This window comes from Artemia sp. Qi Xiang Cuo, chromosome 20, assembly GCF_049724085.1.
Source record: "Artemia sp. Qi Xiang Cuo chromosome 20, ASM4972408v1, whole genome shotgun sequence".
Lineage (NCBI taxonomy): Eukaryota > Metazoa > Arthropoda > Branchiopoda > Anostraca > Artemiidae > Artemia > Artemia sp. Qi Xiang Cuo.
The window spans coordinates 6308536-6328423 of record NC_142813.1 but is presented as its reverse complement, the minus strand read 5'-3'; the positions used below and the strand labels follow the sequence as shown (position 1 = coordinate 6328423).

The 19888-nt window shown below is 32.5% G+C and overlaps 1 protein-coding gene across 2 annotated transcripts in view; it reads left to right on the top strand.

Annotated features, from left to right (window-relative positions):
• The window catches only part of g (adaptor-related protein complex 3, delta 1 subunit-like garnet), a 204628-nt gene that overhangs the window by 14360 nt on the left and 170380 nt on the right, over nucleotides 1-19888 (top strand). For both annotated transcript variants that reach the window (XM_089105783.1, XM_089105784.1), the window contains exons 3-5: nucleotides 4687-4815; nucleotides 8763-8903; nucleotides 15184-15313. In XM_089105783.1, coding sequence (XP_088961909.1) covers nucleotides 4687-4815; nucleotides 8763-8903; nucleotides 15184-15313 — 400 coding nt within the window. The remainder of the gene's footprint in view (nucleotides 1-4686; nucleotides 4816-8762; nucleotides 8904-15183; nucleotides 15314-19888) is intronic.

The window sequence follows — 19888 nt, the reverse complement described above, 5'->3', positions numbered from 1 at the left end:
AAATGCTTTTGATCTCCAGAGATTACGTATTCTCAAAGGAGGCAAATTAGGAAGAAAACCCATTGAAAACAGCCCAGAGGCTTGAAAGTTCCCTTTAGGTGTTTAATGCATGAAAAGTTTTTCATTGCTAAATGAGACGTTTTCTATTCCTTAAAAGTTTTTTTTTTCCTTAAAAAGACCTCTTTTGGCTCCTTAAAGGGATATTCAGCAAATACAACTCCAGGGGAAAAACTCTCAGGTAGGAAAACCTTCAAGGGTTGGTCTAAATGGTTGACTGGCAGTAACCAGGCACCATGAGCTTTGTCTGAACGAAACGATATTTTTAGGTTGCAGAAACTTGCAGAAAACTGAAGCTTTCAAATGCATTCATAGAACAATTTCTTTTGAATTAACTTGCTTTGATTCCCTTGAAATATTGTGAAACAAGAGATGCTTGTACCAAAATGTTAAAAAACTCTTTGGTTTAATATTTATTTTCAATTTCCTTAGTAATGTGATGGTTTGACATTTTTGGATTAGGGATACTTTAGAGTTGGTCTTAGGGGCAGGGGCACTTGCCCTGGGTGCAGAAACTCTAGGGGCGCAAAATTTCAAATAAATACACTAACATTTACCAAAATGCTAATAAAGTCTTTGGTGTATTATTTATTTTTAGTTTCATTAGTAATGTGGTGGTTTGAAATTTTTGGGTTAGGGATGGTGCAGAGGTGGTCCTAGGGGCAGGGGCACTTGCCCCGGGTGCAGAATCTTTAGAGGCGGAAAATTTCAAATAAATAATCTAACATTTACCAAACTGCTAATAAACTCTTTGGTTTATTATTTATTTTTAGTTTCATAAGTAATGTGGTGGTTTGAAATTTTTGGATTAGGGATACTGCGGAGGTAGTCTTAGGGGCCGGGGCACTTGCCCTGGGTGCAGAAACTTTAGGGGCGCAAAATTTCAAATGAATACACTAACATTTACCAAAATGCTAATAAAGTCTTTGGTTTATTATTTATTTTTAGTTTCATTAGTAATGTGGTGGTTTGATATTTTTAGTTTAGGGATGGTGCAGAGGTGGTCCCAGGGGCAGAGGCACTTGCCCCGGGTGCAGAATCTTTAGAGGCGCAAAATTTCAAATAAATACACTAACATTTACCAAAATGCTAATAAACTCTTTGGTGTATTATTTATTTTTAGTTTCATTAGTAATGTGGTGGTTTGAAATTTTTGGGTTAGGGATGGTGCAGAGGTGGTCCTAGGGGCAGGGGCACTTGCCCCGGGTGCAGAATCTTTAGAGGCGGAAAATTTCAAATAAATAATCTAACATTTACCAAACTGCTAATAAACTCTTTGGTTTATTATTTATTTTTAGTTTCATTAGTAATGTGGTGGTTTGAAATTTTTGGGTTAGGGATGGTGCAGAGGTGGTCCTAGGGCAGGGGCACTTGCCCTAAGGTGCAGAATCTTTAGAGGCTCTAAATTTTCAAATAATTAATCTAACATTTACCAAAATGCTAATAAAGTCATTGGTTTATTATTTATTTTTAGTTTCATTAGTAATGTGGTTGTTTGAAATTTTTGGGTTAGGGATGGTGCAATGGTGGTCGTAGGGGCAGGGGCACTTGCCCGGGTGCAGAATCTTTAGAGACGCAAAATTTCAAATAAATAATCTAACATTTACCAAAATGCTACTAAACTCTTTGGTTTATTATTTATTTTTAGTTTCATTAGTAATGTGGTGGTTTGATATTTTTGGGTTAGGGATGGTGCAGAGGTGGTCCTAGGGTCAGGGGCACTTGCCCCGCGTGCAGAATCTTTAGAGGCGCAAAATTTCAAAAAAATAATCTAACATTTACCAAAATGCTAATAAACTCTTTGGTTTATTATTTATTTTTAGTTTCATTAGTAATATGTTGGTTTGAAATTTTTGGCTAGGGATGGTGCAGAGGCGGTCTTAGAAGGGGGTAGAGGGGCACTTACTTCTGGTGCACAAATTTAGGGGCGCAAGATTTTAGTTAATTTAACATTTATAATGATTTTGCAATTTTTGAAATTAAATTTCCACTAAAATAAAGTAGAAGGCGCAGTTTGCAGTAAGTGTTAGCAAATTGAATTCCAAATTTTCGTGTATCCCATATCTTTCCCCATATAAAGTAAAAAAAAAAAAAAAAAATCAGATTTAAATAAATGATTTTTTAAAAATAAATGTAAACAGTGTTAAAATTTGGCCTTGAAAATTTTTGGGAGATAGGGGAGCGCTAATCAAGATCTCCCCCCCCCCGGCCGAAAGAGAGATTAGAACCGCCACTGGGGTTGTATAGGGGAGCTTCTACTGTTGGATTAAGTTATATGTAGACAAGTTTTATTTTTGTCGACTGATTTGGATTTTGAATATAATGTTTGATCTGAAATTTAAATTTCAAAACGTTCTCTTTAGTGGTTGGTCAAAAGGCATAGCTAATGACCAAATTAGCCATACTGAATGATGGCTTCAAATTAAAAAAAACAAGTTTTCTCTTCATTAAATTGGGTAAAACTTGTTTCATTAATTTTTATATTGTTGTATTTTTGTTATTAACCATGGCCCATAAAGGCTGTTATTGTCAATAAATGTCATATCATATAGTTGCTTTTTTTGCAAGATCGATCAGACGATTTTTTTTTCGTTTTTGGAATTCCGCTGCAGCTTCTGCCATCTACTACCTTAAAAATATTTCAAAAATTATGTAAAATATTATAAGATGTTGTGTCAACAAAACTTTTTTACTTTTGTAATTTACGGTGAATTTTGCACAAATATGTAGATTTGGCAGTTTTTCAGAAACAGGCCATACTAATTTTTCTTTTTTTTTACAGTTTATATTTTTAGAAAAAGTAAAAAAAATTATTTGAAATTTTTTTTACGCTGAAATCTACTATAGGATTGAAAGAAATAGAGTTCTTATAAATCAAACGAAATAATTAAAATAGTGTATACTTCAGAAAAGGAATCTTGCACCAAAATGTCTAATCGGTGTTAGCATTGTAGTCCATAGAATTTGGTTCAAAAGACATTAATAATGATAAGATAATAATAATTCAAGAGATATTATTTTATGCTTCTAAAACTTAGAAACAGAATCCTCCCTTCAAAGTAAGCAAGATGTTTCAATTGACATCTTATTTAATCATCAGGATATTTAAAATTTCCAGATTTCTTTTCTCTAATACATATTCATAATTCTCTAATACATAATTCTCTAATACATATTTTCTCTAATACATTTCCCTAATACATATTTCTTTTCTCTAATACATATTGAACCTACTTTCAAACATAATTTAGCGCACTATATACCAAATGAATACATGAATTAAGATGGCACAAATGAAGCCACGTGACGCAACTACCTACTGTAATTTGTTCTCGTCTATGTTTCAAAACACAAACACACAAATGAAGCCACGTAACGACTATAACTGTCTACTATGATAGTGTGACGTAACTACCACGTAACTATCTACTATAATTTGTCCTCGTCTAAATGTTTAGGTTCACACAAAAAACAAATATGTAACTAATGCCACGGCCAGGCTAATGCATCTTTCAGGAAACTGTCTGAAATTTGGCGCAGCCAGAAGTACTCTCTCCAGCTCGGCTGAGGCTGCTCAACAGCAACGGCCTCTCAAAGCTTTGCTACGGTTCTGAAACTTGGCACATACATCAAATACTTGAAAAGAAACTTCTCACGTTCGAAAACATGTGTTTAAGGCGTATTCTAAATATTCACTGGTCCCAAAAAGTAATAAAGGCTAATACACGACAGAAGACATCTCTACCACTGGTAACCAAAGTGATCAAACATTGGAAGTGGAGATACCTCGGTCATGTGATCCGCATGCCCGAAACTCGACTACCGAAGGTCGTCCTTTGGTGGCAGCCACGTGGCACCAGAAGAAGCGGACGCCCCAAAAACACCCTACGACGCAGCTACCGGGCTGACCTCGCAAACCTCAATGCCTTAATCCAACCTGAATGGGAAGATGTCTGGGCGGCCGCAGCAATGAAAGACGACTGGCGACTCTTCTTGGATGTCTTAAGCGCCTCTGGAGGCACAGGAGGATCTATGGTAAGGTAACTAATGCCGCATAACACAGAAGCTACTTATTATAATTTGTTTTTGTCTAACACAAACAACGGATACACAGACTGAATACACAAACGACTGATTTGACTTTTAGACAGAATTCAAAAATTAAAAAGAAAATACCTATCATTAAAAATAATTGTTTTCATAGTTAGAACCTCTTATTTGCCCAATGCAGGACTTTTTTTTTGTTTCCAGAAGAGGCTTTTTTTCAGAAGAGGAAGAGGAATTGTTGACTGTTTTGAAGTCAAGGGACTCAAGACTGTATGAAGTCAAGACTGTATGGCAGTCCATATACCCTTACACAAGTTTTGGAACTGGAACTGTTCCCACTAAGACATTCAGGTTTTTAGTACTCGAAATTCTATAACTCTTTTCTGGCTATGGGGGAGGGGATATGAAGGAAAGTTTGAGTACTGATTCTATTTTTGGACAATCTTTTTATGGTGATTGGTTTGTCTCCTGAATGGCTCGTCTAATCTTGAATTTAAGATCCAAAATCTGATAGTTTCAAAATTTTGAAAGTGTTTTCAAAACAGCCAATGACCAAGTTCATTGAATTGATTTTTTTTCCAGCTTCAAATGCTTGGGTATGACATCAGTTGGGCAGGGTTTAACATCATAGAAGTGATGAGTTCATCAAAGTTCACTCACAAAAGGATTGGATACTTTGCTGCATCTCAGAGCTTTCATCAAGACACTGAGGTATATTGAATTTGAATTATTTTTACTAAAAGAATCTGATTATTAGGTATTAACGACATATTTGCCAAGATAGTAGTGAATCATTAATTTCGATCTATTGGTGTTGCTACATATCTTGCCATTAATAAAGCAAGAAGATTTTTCTGTTTCTGTTTGATAAGACTAGTAGTAAATCATCAAACTGTTGATGGTGCTGTTTACTTGATGGTGCTGGTGCTAGTGAGGGTGCTTGTGTTAGTCATGGTGATAGTACCATTAATAAAGCAAGAAGATTTAACAGTTTTTGTTTTATAAGACTAGTAGTACATTGTCAAACCGTTGATGGTGCTATTTACCCAATGGTGCTGGTGCTATTTACCTGATGGTGTTTGTGCTAGCGATGGCGAGGGTGCCCTTAATAAAACAAAAAGATTTGTCAGTTTTTGTTTGATAAGAATAGTAGTACATCACCAAACTTTGGATGGTGTTATATACCTGATGGTGCTGGTGCTAGCGATGGTGATGGTGCCATTAATAAAGCATGAACATTTCTCAGTTTCTGTTTGATAAGACTAGTAGTACATCACCAAGCTGTTGATGATGCGGGTGCTAGTGATGGTGCTATTAATGAAGCAAGAAGATTTACCAACTTATCCTTCAACCAAGACTAGTAGCATATCGTCAAGCAGTTGATGGCGCCATTTACCTTTCCATATAAATTGATCCTCATGCTGTCACCCCCTTTCCTCCCCAGAAATATCTTCTAATATTTTTTCTCAAATTGTGTCTAAGGAGCAATAATATATACAGTTCCTTATAGCCCTTACAAATAGTCTTATTATGTCTTTTTTTCCTTTTGTCTAAGCTTAATAAGTAGCACTTTTTATGTGGTATATCAGTGTAGGTCAAATTTTACTTACACGTGGAGGGTGTAATCCTCCTCTGAAATTTGGCTAAGGGATTCTTCCCTGCCTCTCGCCTGCTTCTTAAAAAATTGATATTTGATGGCCTAGATACTTCCCCCCTAGGAAAAATGCAAAAATGATCCTCACTAAACGGGTTGAACCTTTTTGTACCTATACATCACACGGATTTTGGATAGGTTTGAAGCTAACAAGAGCTTTTGATTTTGATTTTTTTATTTTTTTTATTTATTTTTGATTTTTTTGCTTTTTTTATTTTTCTGTACCCTCTCTGTGCCTCTCAAAGGCTTAGGCTCTTGTGGTATTATTTTCTTGGCATCCCTGGACGCTTTAGGACTGGTAAATAAACCAATGAATTGCTTTTTGGCAGGCTGAATGTAGCTGGTACTTTATTATTTTTCTAGGTTTTTTCTAGGTTATTATTTTTCGGCTTTTTTTCTAGGTATGAAAAATTTATGTGGCTTTGACTCATTCTGGCCTTCCCGGAAATAAAACTAGACCTTGTCTCTAGTCCCATTGTAGTTGTTCATGTATGTTGATAATGGTAAATATCATTTTCCTTGAAGAATGAGGAGGTCGAATGAGGAGCGTGCGCAGGTGTATTAGCTACAGACGGCTTTGTGCTGCATTATGTTGTTAATAGTAGTAGTACTAGCTTTGACGGATTTAGGGTGTTACAAAACATTCACGTTTCTTGAGTCTTAACAATTTTTAGAAATGTTTTATAAATTTTTAGAGCTTTTCTTAATTCCAGATACAACTAAGGAGTGAATATTTTCAGTAAAATCAATAAATGAAAGGTAGGTATGGAAAAAGTTCCAAAGCTGCCAGTAGCAGAATTCGACAGAATTCCAAAAGCTGCCAACACTATCATCACAACCTGTGCTTCGACAACTTTTCTTTGAGCAAAAAGTTTTTATATAAGTAAAATAATATTTTCAGACAAAATCTGTCAGCAAACTTCAAAACTCCCAAGTAGCATTGCTACTTTGCCACCCCACTTTTTCCATAGCGAATGAAAGGTATTACAGTTTCGAAACTATATTTACAAGTTCGTTTGTCTGTCTTGAAATAAAAAAGCTAACAACATACCCTAGGGTCAGGCACGTACGCAGGAATTTGTTTCGGGGAGGGGGCCCAATTTGTTTCGGGGGGGGCCAAATCCTTCAAACCCATTATTCTGTGAGAAAAATCAGAAAATTATGGGAAAATGAAAAAAATCGTGAGATTTTGGGGGGGGGGCGGGCCCGGAGGCCCCCCCTGCGTACGTCCCTGCCTGGGGTCCCACCTTCAAGATTGATATGAAGAACCCCCTGGAAGATTTTAGTTTTGAAAGGAGTTTTGTATTTGTGGCATAATATGCTAGGGTGTTTTGTACTCAAAGCTTGTATTCAAATAGGATAATTATATTGGATATTTTTAAGAAATCATATAATGCCATGGGTTTGATGGTTTTCGTTCTATTGATGATACTGATGGGTCATTATATAATGTTAATGATGATATGAGTCAACATAATGAATATTTTGTTCTGTTTCGTGTTCACAACTTGGGAAAGCAAAAAAAAGTTAATTATATGGAAAAAATATAAGGACTTATGGGGGAGTGGGGTATATCATTCCAAAGAACCACTCTCCAAACCTGTATAAGCCTATTGTCACAAATATTCTAATTCTGGTTGCAGCACTACTTAGTAAAGAACGAAGTTGAGCCCATGGTAACCAAAAATTTAAAAACGCTTTTTGAAAAAAACTCTTAAAACCTGTATAAGCCTATTTCACAAATATTCTAATCCAGGTTGCAGCTCTACTTAGTAAAGAACGAAGTTGAGCCCATGGTAACCAAAAATTCAAAAACACTTTTTGAAAAAAGCTCAAAACCTGTATAAGCCTATTGTCGCAAATACTCTAATTCTGGTTGCAGCACTACTTAGTAAAGAACGAAGTTGAGCCCACGGTAACCAAAAATTTAAAAACGCTTTTTGAAAAAAACTCTTAAAACCTTTATAAGCCTATTTTTACATTTTTACAAATATTCTAATCCAGGTTGCAGCTCTACTTAGTAAAGAACGATATTGAGCCCATGGTAACCAAAAATTTTAAAACGCTTTTTGAAAAAAACTCCAAACCTGTATAAGCCTATTGTCACAAATATTCTAATCCTGGTTGCAGCACTACTTAGTAAAGAACGAAGTTGAGCCCATGGTAACCAAAAATTTAAAAACGCTTTTTGAAAAAAAAAACTGTCAAGTGAGAAGAAAAATGGTAATATGAGGCAGATTTAGGAATGTAAGCTATGATTTTGGTTAATTTTAATAATAAAAGTTCATTGCAAAAAAAATAAACAATAACAGGAATTTCGAAAGATAGCCTGAAACCTCTTGAAAAGGGGGTCGGATTGAAATGGAAACCGCACTATTACAGTCGTCATTGTTGAAAACCCTATACAGGGAAGTTACAGCCCCTACCTTGAACAATAAGGAATTTATTATAAAATAATGAGAAACGCATTATTTCGTTAGAAATAGTGCATGTTTTTTTTTTCTTTATCGCTGGCGGGGCACTGGAGAGCTGGTTAAGGGCTTTTTTGAAAGGAAACTGCTATCTCTCCGTATTTTATATTAGAAATTAGGACGTTATATTAAAAAAATTAAGACATTATATTAAAAATTAAGACATTATATTAAAAAATAAGATATTATATTAAGAAATATTAAAAATTAAGACATTATATTAAAAAAAGACATTATATTAAAAAATATTAAAAATTAAGACATTATATAAAAACATATTAAAAATTAAGACATTAAATAAAAAAATAAGACATTATATTAAAACATATTAAAAAATATTAAAAATTAAGACATTAAATAAAAAAAAATAAGACACTATATTAAAACTTATTAAAAAATAAGATTTTATATTAAAAAATAAGACATCATATTAAAAAATATTAAAGATTAAGACATTATATTAAAAAAAAGACATTATATAAAAAATGTGTAAAAGACAAGAAAATTTAATTATATAGCTCTGGTCATTCTAGGTACTGATGTTGACGACAAATATGATACGGAAGGACCTGAGCAGTCAGAATCAGTATGACGCAGGTGCTGCCCTTTCTGGATTGTCCTGCTTCATTAGCTGTGATCTAGCAAGAGATTTGGCCAATGATATCATGACCCTCGTAAGTAGTCGAAAACAAGAAAATAAAATTTTAAGTACCAAGTGATATAGCATCAAAATGATTTCGAGATATCAAATGATATAGCTTCAAATGATTTAAAGATATCAAATGACTTAGCTTCAAACGATATAGCTTCAAATGATTTAAAGATATCAAGTGACATAGCTTCAAATGATATAGCTTCAAATGATTTCGAGATATCAAATGATATAGCATCAAATGATTTCGAGATATCAAATTATATAGCTTCAAATGATATAAAGATATCAAATGACTTAGCTTCAAATGATTTAAAGATATCAAGTGACATAGCTTCAAATGATATAGCTTCAAATGATTTCGAGATATCAAATCATATAGCTTCAAATGATTTCAAGATATCAAATGATATAGCTTCAAATGATTTAAAGATATCAAATGATATAGCATCAAATGATTTCGAGATATCAAATGATATAGCTTCAAATGATTTATTAAAGATATCAAGTGACTTAGCTTCAAATGATTTAAAGATATCAAGTGACATAGCTTCAAATGATTTCTAGATATCAAATGATATAGCATCAAATGATTTCGAGATATCAAATTATATAGCTTCAAATGATTTAAAGATATCAAATGACTTAGCTTCAAACGATATAGCTTCAAATGATTTAAAGATATCAAGTGACATAGCTTCAAATGATATAGCTTCAAATGATTTCGAGATATCAAATGATATAGCATCAAATGATTTCGAGATATCAAATGATATAGCTTCAAATGATATAAAGATATCAAATGACTTAGCTTCAAATGATTTAAAGATATCAAGTGACATAGCTTCAAATGATTTCGAGATATCAAATGATATAGCATCAAATGATTTCGAGATATCAAATAATATAGCTTCAAATGATTTAAAGATATCAAATGACTGAGCTTCAAATGATATAGCTTCAAATGATTTAAAGATATCAAATGACTTAGCTTCAAATGATATAGCTTCAAATGATTTAAAGATATCAAGTGACATAGCTTCAAATGATATAGCTTCAAATGATTTCGAGATATCAAATGATATAGCATCAAATGATTTCGAGATATCAAATTATATAGCTTCAAATGATATAAAGATATCAAATGACTTAGCTTCAAATGATTTAAAGATATCAAGTGACATAGCTTCAAATGATATAGCTTCAAATGATTTCGAGATATCAAATCATATAGCTTCAAATGATTTCAAGATATCAAATGATATAGCTTCAAATGATTTAAAGATATCAAATGATATAGCATCAAATGATTTCGAGATATCAAATGATATAGCTTCAAATGATTTATTAAAGATATCAAGTGACATAGCTTCAAATGATATAGCTTCAAATGATTTCGAGATATCAAATGATATAGCATCAAATGATTTCGAGATATCAAATTATATAGCTTCAAATGATTTAAAGATATCAAATGACTTAGCTTCAAACGATATAGCTTCAAATGATTTAAAGATATCAAGTGACATAGCTTCAAATGATATAGCTTCAAATGATTTCGAGATATCAAATGATATAGCTTCAAATGATTTAAAGATATCAAATGACTTAGCTTCAAATTATATAGCTTCAAATGATTTAAAGATATCAAATGATATAGCATCAAATGATTTCGAGATATCAAATGATATAGCTTCAAATGATTTAAAGATATCAATTGACTTAGCTTCAAACGATATAGCTTCGAATGATTTAAAGATATCAAGTGACATAGCTTCAAATGATATAGCTTCAAATGATTTCGAGATATCAAATTATATAGCTTCAAATGATTTAAAGATATAAAATGACTTAGCTTCAAACGATATAGCTTCAAATGATTTAAATATATCAAGTGACATAGCTTCAAATTATATATCTTCAAATGATTTCGAGATATCAAATGATATAGCTTCAAATGATTTAAAGATATCAAATGATATAGAATCAAATGATTTCGAGATATCAAATGATATAGCTTCAAATGATTTAAAGATATCAAATGTCTTAGCTTCAAATGATATAGCTTAAAATGATTTAAAGATATCAAGTGACATAGCGTCAAATGATATAGCTTCAAATGATTTCGAGATATCAAATGATATAGCTTCAAATGATTTAAAGATATCAAATGACTTAGCTTCAAATGATATAGCTTCAAATGATTTAAAGATATCAAATGATATAGCATCAAATGATTTCGAGATATCAAATGATATAGCTTCAAATGATTTAAAGATATCAAGTGACATAGCTTCAAATGATATAGCTTCAAATGATTTCGAGATATCAAATGATATAGCTTCAAATGATTTAAAGATATAAAATGACTTAGCTTCAAATGATATAGCTTCAAATGATTTAAAGATATCAAGTGACATAGCTTCAAATGATATAGCTTCAAATGATTTCGAGATATCAAATGATATAGCTTCAAATGATTTAAAGATATCAAGTGATAGTTTCAAATGATATAGCTTCAAATGATTTCGAGATATCAAATGATATATTTTCAAATGATTTAAAGATATCAAATGACTTAGCTTCAAATGATATAGCTTCAAATGATTTCGAGATATCAAATGATATAGCTTCATATGATTTAAAGATATCAAATGACTTAGCTTCAAATGATATAGCTTCAAATGATTTAAAGATATCAAATGATATAGCATCAAATGATTTCGAGATATCAAATGATATACCTTCAAATGATTTAAAGATATCAAACGACTTAGCTTCAAATGATTTAAAGATATCAAGTGACATAGCTTCAAATGATATAGCTTCAAATGATTTAAAGATATCAAATGATATAGCATCAAATGATTTCGAGATATCAAATGATATAGCTTCAAATGATTTAAAGATATCAAATGACTTAGCTTCAAATGATATAGCTTCGAATGATTTAAAGATATCAAGTGACATAGCTTCAAATGATATAGCTTCAAATGATTTTGAGATATCAAATGATATAGCTTCAAATGATTTAAAGATATCAAATGACTTAGCTTCAAATTATATAGCTTCAAATGATTTAAAGATATCAAATGATATAGCATCAAATGATTTCGAGATATCAAATGATATAGCTTCAAATGATTTAAAGATATCAAATGACTTAGCTTCAAATGATTTAAAGATATCAATTGACATAGCTTCAAATGATATAGCTTCAAATGATTTAAAGATATCAAGTGACATAGCTTCAAATGATATAGCTTCAAATGATATAGCTTCAAATGATTTAAAGATATCAAATGATATAGTCAGTGGATAAATAGATGTTTTAATTTTGAGTGCAAGGGTGCAAGAAGCCTTGACTGGGTAAGGCAGGATGAATTCCAGACAGTTTATATTAATTTAAATTTAATTTGGATTAATTTAATTAATTAATTTAAAGATAATTAATTTAATTAATTTTGTTTAATTTAAGTTTAATTATATTAATTTAAGTTTAATTTAATTTAAGTTTTAATTTAATTATGTTTAATTTAAGTTAATTATATTAATTTAATAATAATATCTAAGACATCAAAATAAAAACATTATTAGCCCCTGGCCCCTTCTTAGGTGTATTCGCACCTTATTGCGATTGTCACGGATTTTTTTTTGTTTTCAATATTATGAAGCCATTGGTAATGTCACGTTTTCGTAACTGTTGCCACGTTGAATCGTCAAAATAAGTAAGTGCAGCTGTTTGGCTGAAATTGACAATGTTGTTTGTCTGTAAAGGGTCAAACATTAAAAATATGTTTACTTCCAAAAACAATTATACATTCAAAGGAAAGTTAAACCATCTTAGGGTGTTTTTGGCTTATTTTTCACACACGTTTTCTTGTTTTTTTAACTGTTTGGCGTCCTACTGCTAAAAATTGCGTAACTGCGTAATTGCACATGAATGTCATTTTTGTTAAAAGCTGAATTCCTAATTTTTAAAGATGTATATAATTGAGTAATTTTAAACTTAACCACTTCAAAAATCAAAATTCATTTTCATGCTCTTGGCGACAGGTTAGCAATTTTGAAGTACCAAGGCCGTATCCAGGGGTGGAGGAATGTGCCGGGTTTGACCCGACTCGAAATTTTTGTCCGATTCGTAAAAACGTATTAAAAATGCATATAAACAAACATTTGATGCGTTTTTTTTAAAGTTTTTCTAGTAACCCCACCCTCCCCCCAGGATAAAAATTCTGGATGTGTCCTTGGCTAAGGACACCAAAATAAAAACATTCCTTTGCTTTTTGGACGGTTCTTAGGTCTAATCACATCGGAAAACAACGATTTTCTAAGGATTGTTTTTCTTTCTTTCAAAGCACAGTATATATAATATAGCAGTATGACTTTTCTCTATTTCAGACATTATAAAACCCTGCACGAAGGTGCGATTGCTCCAAAGAGTGTAACAACCAACATAAATATAAGTGAAATTAGATCTTTTCACGGGTAGACAAGTCAGATCTCTCTTGAATATAAAACCTAGCTTCAACTTACTGCCTAATTATATAAACTGTGTTTCGAAGTATGAAGTTTTGGGGTAGTATAACATTTCGTCAGTATTGCCGCGTTGAATCTTGGAAATAAGCAATCAAAACTAATTAATTAAATTTGACTGCATAAAGCAGCTATACTTTCGAAGGATGGCAACACCTTTTTAAACTATTGCCCATGTTTTTTTGGGTCCATGGCAAGCAGGAAGAAAAATGTCAATCAAACGAAATATCAAATTGTCAATCAAAATGTCAATCAAATGAAAATTTTATCTATGAAACACGGCGTCCTCGGTGTTGAAAAACGGAAGTAATCTAAACCATAACAACAAGAATCTGAAATCAAAAGAGAATAAAAGGGAAAAATTACAGTAACTAGTTCATTGAAATATCACGCAAGTATTATATACTGTACAATGAGGCTGAATCTTCTTTTATTAGATTTTGTTGTTTTTTCAACACCGTTAAAATTAGCTTTAAATTTTAAGTTTGAAATGTTGTAAATTTCATCTTCTACTGACACAGCTAGGTTTTCACACAAAATTTGTTTTTTTTTTCTTCAAATTTCATCCGTTTCTCATTGCAAGTGTATATACGAAACATTTTCGCATGCTGACCTATTGTCCACGTAGCGCAGGTACTGATCTCCTGATCTCCAGATCTCCCGATCTCCTGACTTTCTGCCTTCGGCCGGGATCCATCATCCGACGATTCCCGTGTCTTCCCCTAGATTTCTCCAGTTACCCATTTGAAGTTGGGTTGACTCTGGATGAGCTTAGAGAGTTATATCATTGATCCCCCATCCAAACTAAATAATCAGCAACACCAAGACTTTAACCTCTGCCCTGATGGGCATAGGGTCTTAGGTCTAACGTGCTTACCACTCTTTTGGTACGAGGTTGTAGCCCTATACCATTTGCAATCTGTTTTAACTAAAGTACTGCACGCACTTTGGTTTTGAAATTCAAGTTATAGCCCTTAACCATTTGTCATCTGTTTTAACTGAAGTACTGCACACACTTTGGTTTTAAAATTCAGGTTATAGCCCTTAACCATTTGTCATCTGTATCAATTGAAATACTGCACGCACTTCTTAAAATTCAGGCTATAGCCCTTAACCATTTGTCATCTGTTGTAACTGAAGTATTGCACATACTTTGGTTTTAAAATTCAGGCTATATCCCTTGACCATTTGTCATCTGTTTCAGCTGAAGTAGGCCTACTGCACGCACTTTGGTTTTAAAACTTCGGATCAAAAAGGGGAATTCCTGGAAGAAATAGTTTTACTTTTGAGAAGCTGTTCTGCAATCTAATGCCAAATTTTATAGTTTTTTTTTCGGTTTTCAAAATATCCGCCATCAATCGGTTCATCTATTATCTTCAAAATAATTGAAAAATTATTAGCTCTTTTCCAAACGATCAAAATTGCTTGTATATGGCGTATCAAAAAACATTTTAGTTCCTTAATTTACTGTGAAATTTGTTCAAATATATGTAATATAGAATTCGGCTGTTTTTCAGAATCGTAAGACTTCATATATTGGTATTAGTATTGTTATCATTATTTTTTTTATCCCCCCTCCCCACAGTATACGCAAATTTATAGTAATTATTTTAATGGGTTTAAACTCAACCTAAAATAATCCTAACTTACGAAAAAAATGTGTAATGAAAATTTTTTCAGTTAATTTAAAAAATAGATAATAATTAAGAAAGAGGAGTTACTAAAATGGGCCTAAGCTCAGCCTAATAACCTTGATTTAATTGTAGTTAACGTCTACCAAGCCTTACTTACGGAAGAAAGCTGTTCTCATGCTGTACAAAGTATTTCTTCGCTATCCTGATGCCTTGCGACCAGCTTTCCCTAGGCTAAAGGAAAAACTTGAAGATCCCGATCCAGGTTTGTTTCTTCTATTGACGTTTCTTCTATTAAATCAACGTTGCCAAATCAAGATTGTTAATTCAAAAAATTCGAAGATACAAAAAATCAACGGATTTCCCCCTCATTTTCTACATTTTCGACAGGATTAACATATTCCCCCTGTTTTTGAAGTGCAACCCCTCAGAGGCGTAGCTAGGGTTTTCACCGCCCAGGCTCAAAGTTGATTTCTTTCCACCCCTTCCCAGAATACATCCGTAGATCATAGTAGTGATAAGGAAACCCCCTCAGAGAATGCTCCCAGGGACGGGCGTCTTCCCTTTCCCCCCTGGCTACACCACTGCAACCCTTCTTCCTTGAAATGTAGCCAATAATCCCCAAAACAAAGAATGTTACAAAATTGAATTAACTATCTTAACCGAAATTTATCACATTTATCGGGCCTGGTCTTTCTCAGATCGGAAATTAGCTTCCCTAAAAGTGTCTGAAATGATTTTATGTCCCATTTTTGATTTTATATTCAAACTATGTCCTACTACAGTGAGGGAATACCCCAATATTAAAGTATAATCCAATATGGTGAGCGACTTAACTATCATACCTTGGAACTAGGCGGTTGCACGTAACCGGAACACCGGAAAGTTGCGGTAAGGAGGTTGCGTTATCAATATTGCAGGAGGATTTTGCCTGTTTTTTATTCATACAACTGTTAATTATTGACAGTAATTACTCTTAATTATGATGGTTTGTACTGGGAAAATCATCCCCCCCCTCCCCCGTCCTATTGAATGTTGAAATGATGTAACATTTTAGGCTGAAACTAATACCTTAAATTTATAATAATAATAATAATGATAATAATTGTTTATAAAAATCCCTTGATTCTGAGGGTAGTCACTGGAAAAATCATTTGCCCCCCCTCTCATCCTACTGAGGGTTGAAATGATGTGTAGCTTTGGAATCGGTGTTGGATTCCAAACTTGGAAAAAAATCAGTACTCTGAATTAATAATAATAAATATTTTATTTTGTTTCACTAGTAACAACAAGACAAAAATGGAGTAATGAGAAAAAAGAGACCAAAATCAAACATAAAACATCAACCAGAACAAAACATGGGATAAGATCATCTAAAACTTCAACTTAAACTTCAACTTCATATGAAACTTCAACTTAAAGATCATCTGAAACTTCGAAATAGCAGACTCGGACACATCTTCATGCAACAATTCAAGTAATCGTTTCTTGTTCACAAAAAACTGAGACATCAGTGCATAAAAAACTTGGTTTTGCTTGCTTATCTAGGTGGAGGAAGGGAAACGAGGAGGAGGGGAGGTCTTTGACAACGGCTATTTTAATGATGTATTTTATATTTCACCTGACGTTATGTTTGAAGGGTTTCAGGCTCTATTTTGAAATTCTAAAAAGCTTTCCATATCCAGAAACAGCATTCATGATTTATTTTGTCACTAGACAGTAAGAAAAAAAAATCGCTCTTCTATTTTTTTCTGTCCTAGCCGAGTAGTTAGTGCGCTAGCCTGTAAATCCTGAGGACACGGGTTCGAGTCCTGACGGTGCTGTTTTTTTTGGCTTGGGACGTGGGTTTTACCGTATGACTCTTTTAGCTCATCCGAAGTCGACCCAGCTCTAAATGGGTACCTGGAGGAATCTGGGGGAAAAACACGGGAAGTGTCGGATTATTTGCCCTCAACCCAGCATTACACTCCCGGCCAAAGGCAGTGAATGAGGTGATCGGTACCTGCGCAACGCAGAGCAGTGGTCTGCACTCTTTATCTTTTGATATTGTTAGCCATGTTTTATCTTTTTTATCATATTTTAGCCATGTTTTTTATCTTTAGCCATGTTTTGGTCTTTACTAGGTTATTTTAGAATATTTTAGCCATGTTTTTTATCTTTAGCCATGTTTTGGTCTTTATTAGGTCATTTTATTATATTTTAGCCATGCTTTTTTATCTTTAGCCTTGTTTTGGTCTTTACTAGGTAATTTTATGATATTTTAGCCATGTTTTGGTCTTTACTAGGTCATTTCATCATATTTTAGCCATGTTTTTATCTTTAGCCACGTTTTGGTCTTTATTAGGTCATTTTGTCATATTTTAGCCATGTTTTCTTTTTATCTTAAGCCCTGTTTTCGTCTTTACTAGGTCATTTTATCATATTTTAGCCATGTCCTTCTATCTTTAGTCATGTTTTGGTCTTTACTAGGTCATTTTATACTATTTTAGCCATGTTTTTATCTTTAGCTATGTTTTGGTCTTTATTAGATCATTTTATCATATTTCAGCCATGTTTTTTATCTTTAGCCATGTTTTAGTCTTTACTAGGTCATTTCATTATATTTTAGCCATGTTTTTATCTTTAGCCACGTTTTGGTCTTTACTAGGTCATTTTATCATATTTTAGCCATGTTTTCTTTTTATCTTTAGCCCTGTTTTCGTCTTTACTAGGTCATTTTATCATATTTTAGCCATGTTCTTCTATCTTTAGTCATGTTTTGGTCTTTACTAGGTCATTTTATACAATTTTAGCCATGTTTTTTATCTTTAGCCATGTTTTGGTCTTTATTAGATCATTTTATCATATTTCAGCCATGTTTTTTATCTTTAGCCATGTTTTGGTCTTTACTAGGTCATTTTATCATATTTTAGCCATGTTTTTTATCTTTAGCCATGTTTTGGTGTTTACTAGGTCATTTTATCATATTTTAGCCATGTTTTTTGTCTTTAGCTATGTTTTGGTCTTTACTAGATCATTTTGTCATATTTTAGCCATGTTTTTTATCTTTACCCATGTTTTGGATTTTACTAGATCATTTTGTCATAAATTAGCCACGTTTTTTGCCTTTAGCCATGTTTTAGTCTTTACTAGGTCATTTTATAATATTTTAGCCATGTTTTTACCTTTAGCCATGTTTTGGTCTTTATTAGGTCATTTTATCATATTTTAACCATGTTTTTTATCTTTAGTCATGTTTTGGGCTTTACTAGGTCATTTTATAATATTTTAGCCGTGTTTTTTATCTTTAGCCATGTTTTGGTCTTTATTAGATCATTTTATCATATTTCAGCCATGTTTTTTATCTTTAGCCATGTTTTGGTCTTTACTAGGTCATTTTATCATATTTTAGCCATGTTTTTTATCTTTAGCCATGTTTTGGTGTTTACTAGGTCATTTTATCATATTTTAGCCATGTTTTTTTTCTTTAGCTATGTTTTTGTCTTTACTATATCATTTTGTCATATTTTAGCCATGTTTTTTATCTTTAGCCATGTTTTGGACTTTACTAGGTCATTTTGTCATAAATTAGCCATGTTTTTTTGCCTTTAGCCATGTTTTAGTCTTTACTAGGTCATTTTATAATATTTTAGCCATGTTTTTACCTTTAGCCATGTTTTGGTCTTTATTAGGTCATTTTATCATATTTTAACCATGTTTTTATCTTTAGTCATGTTTTGGTCTTTACTAGGTCATTTTATACAATTTTAGCCATGTTTTTTATCTTTAGCCATGTTTTGGTCTTTATTAGATCATTTTATCATATTTCAGCCATGTTTTTTATCTTTAGTCATGTTTTGGTCTTTACTAGGTCATTTTATCATATTTTAGACATGTTTCTTGTCTGTAGGTATGTTTTGGTGTTTACTAGGTCATTTTGTCATATTTTAGCCATGTTTTTATCTTTAGCCATGTTTTGGACTTTACTTAGGTCATTACCATGACTAGGTCATTTTGTCATATTTTAGCCATGTTTTTTGTCTTTAGCTATGTTTTGGTCTTTACTAGATCATTTTGTCATATTTTAGCCATGTTTTTTATCTTTACCCATGTTTTGGATTTTACTAGGTCATTTTGTCATAAATTAGCCATGTTTTTTTGCCTTTAGCTATGTTTTAGTCTTTACTAGGTCATTTTATAATATTTTAGCCATGTTTTTACCTTTAGCCATGTTTTGGTCTTTATTAGGTCATTTTATCATATTTTAACCATGTTTTTTATCTTTAGTCATGTTTGGACTTTAATAGGTCATTTTATAATATTTTAGCCGGGTTTTTTATCTTTAGCCATGTTTTGGTCTTTAGTCATGTTTTGGTCTTTATTAGGTTGCAGCTACTGCTACAATCAGGACTTATACCGGGAACGTAAATCCTATTTTTCCACAATCTTTGAATATTTTTGGGATATCTCACTACATTTTCCCGTAAAAAAATTTAGACCCTCTAAAACCTTCTCAAAAATTAACTTTAATAAAAATTCAAGATTTGTATGCCGCGCAACATTCGTGTATTTATGAACGTCAATTTTCGTGGTGATTCAGAGAAACCAATTTTTGTTTCAACAATTCAGGGAGGCTTACAACACTGCATAAAGCTGCATATGCACTGTAGTATATAAATAGTGGCTCACTCATAATGAGATTTTGCTAATACTGAGACTGAGCAAGTACTAGTTTGAACACATCACCATTATTCAAAGAAATTTTGAACCTATCAGAAAATTATATGAAATGTAAGCTTGGCTCGAGTTAAAGCTAGTTATTTCAGTTTTAATAGTCTCATTGTGGATGGTCCTTATCCGG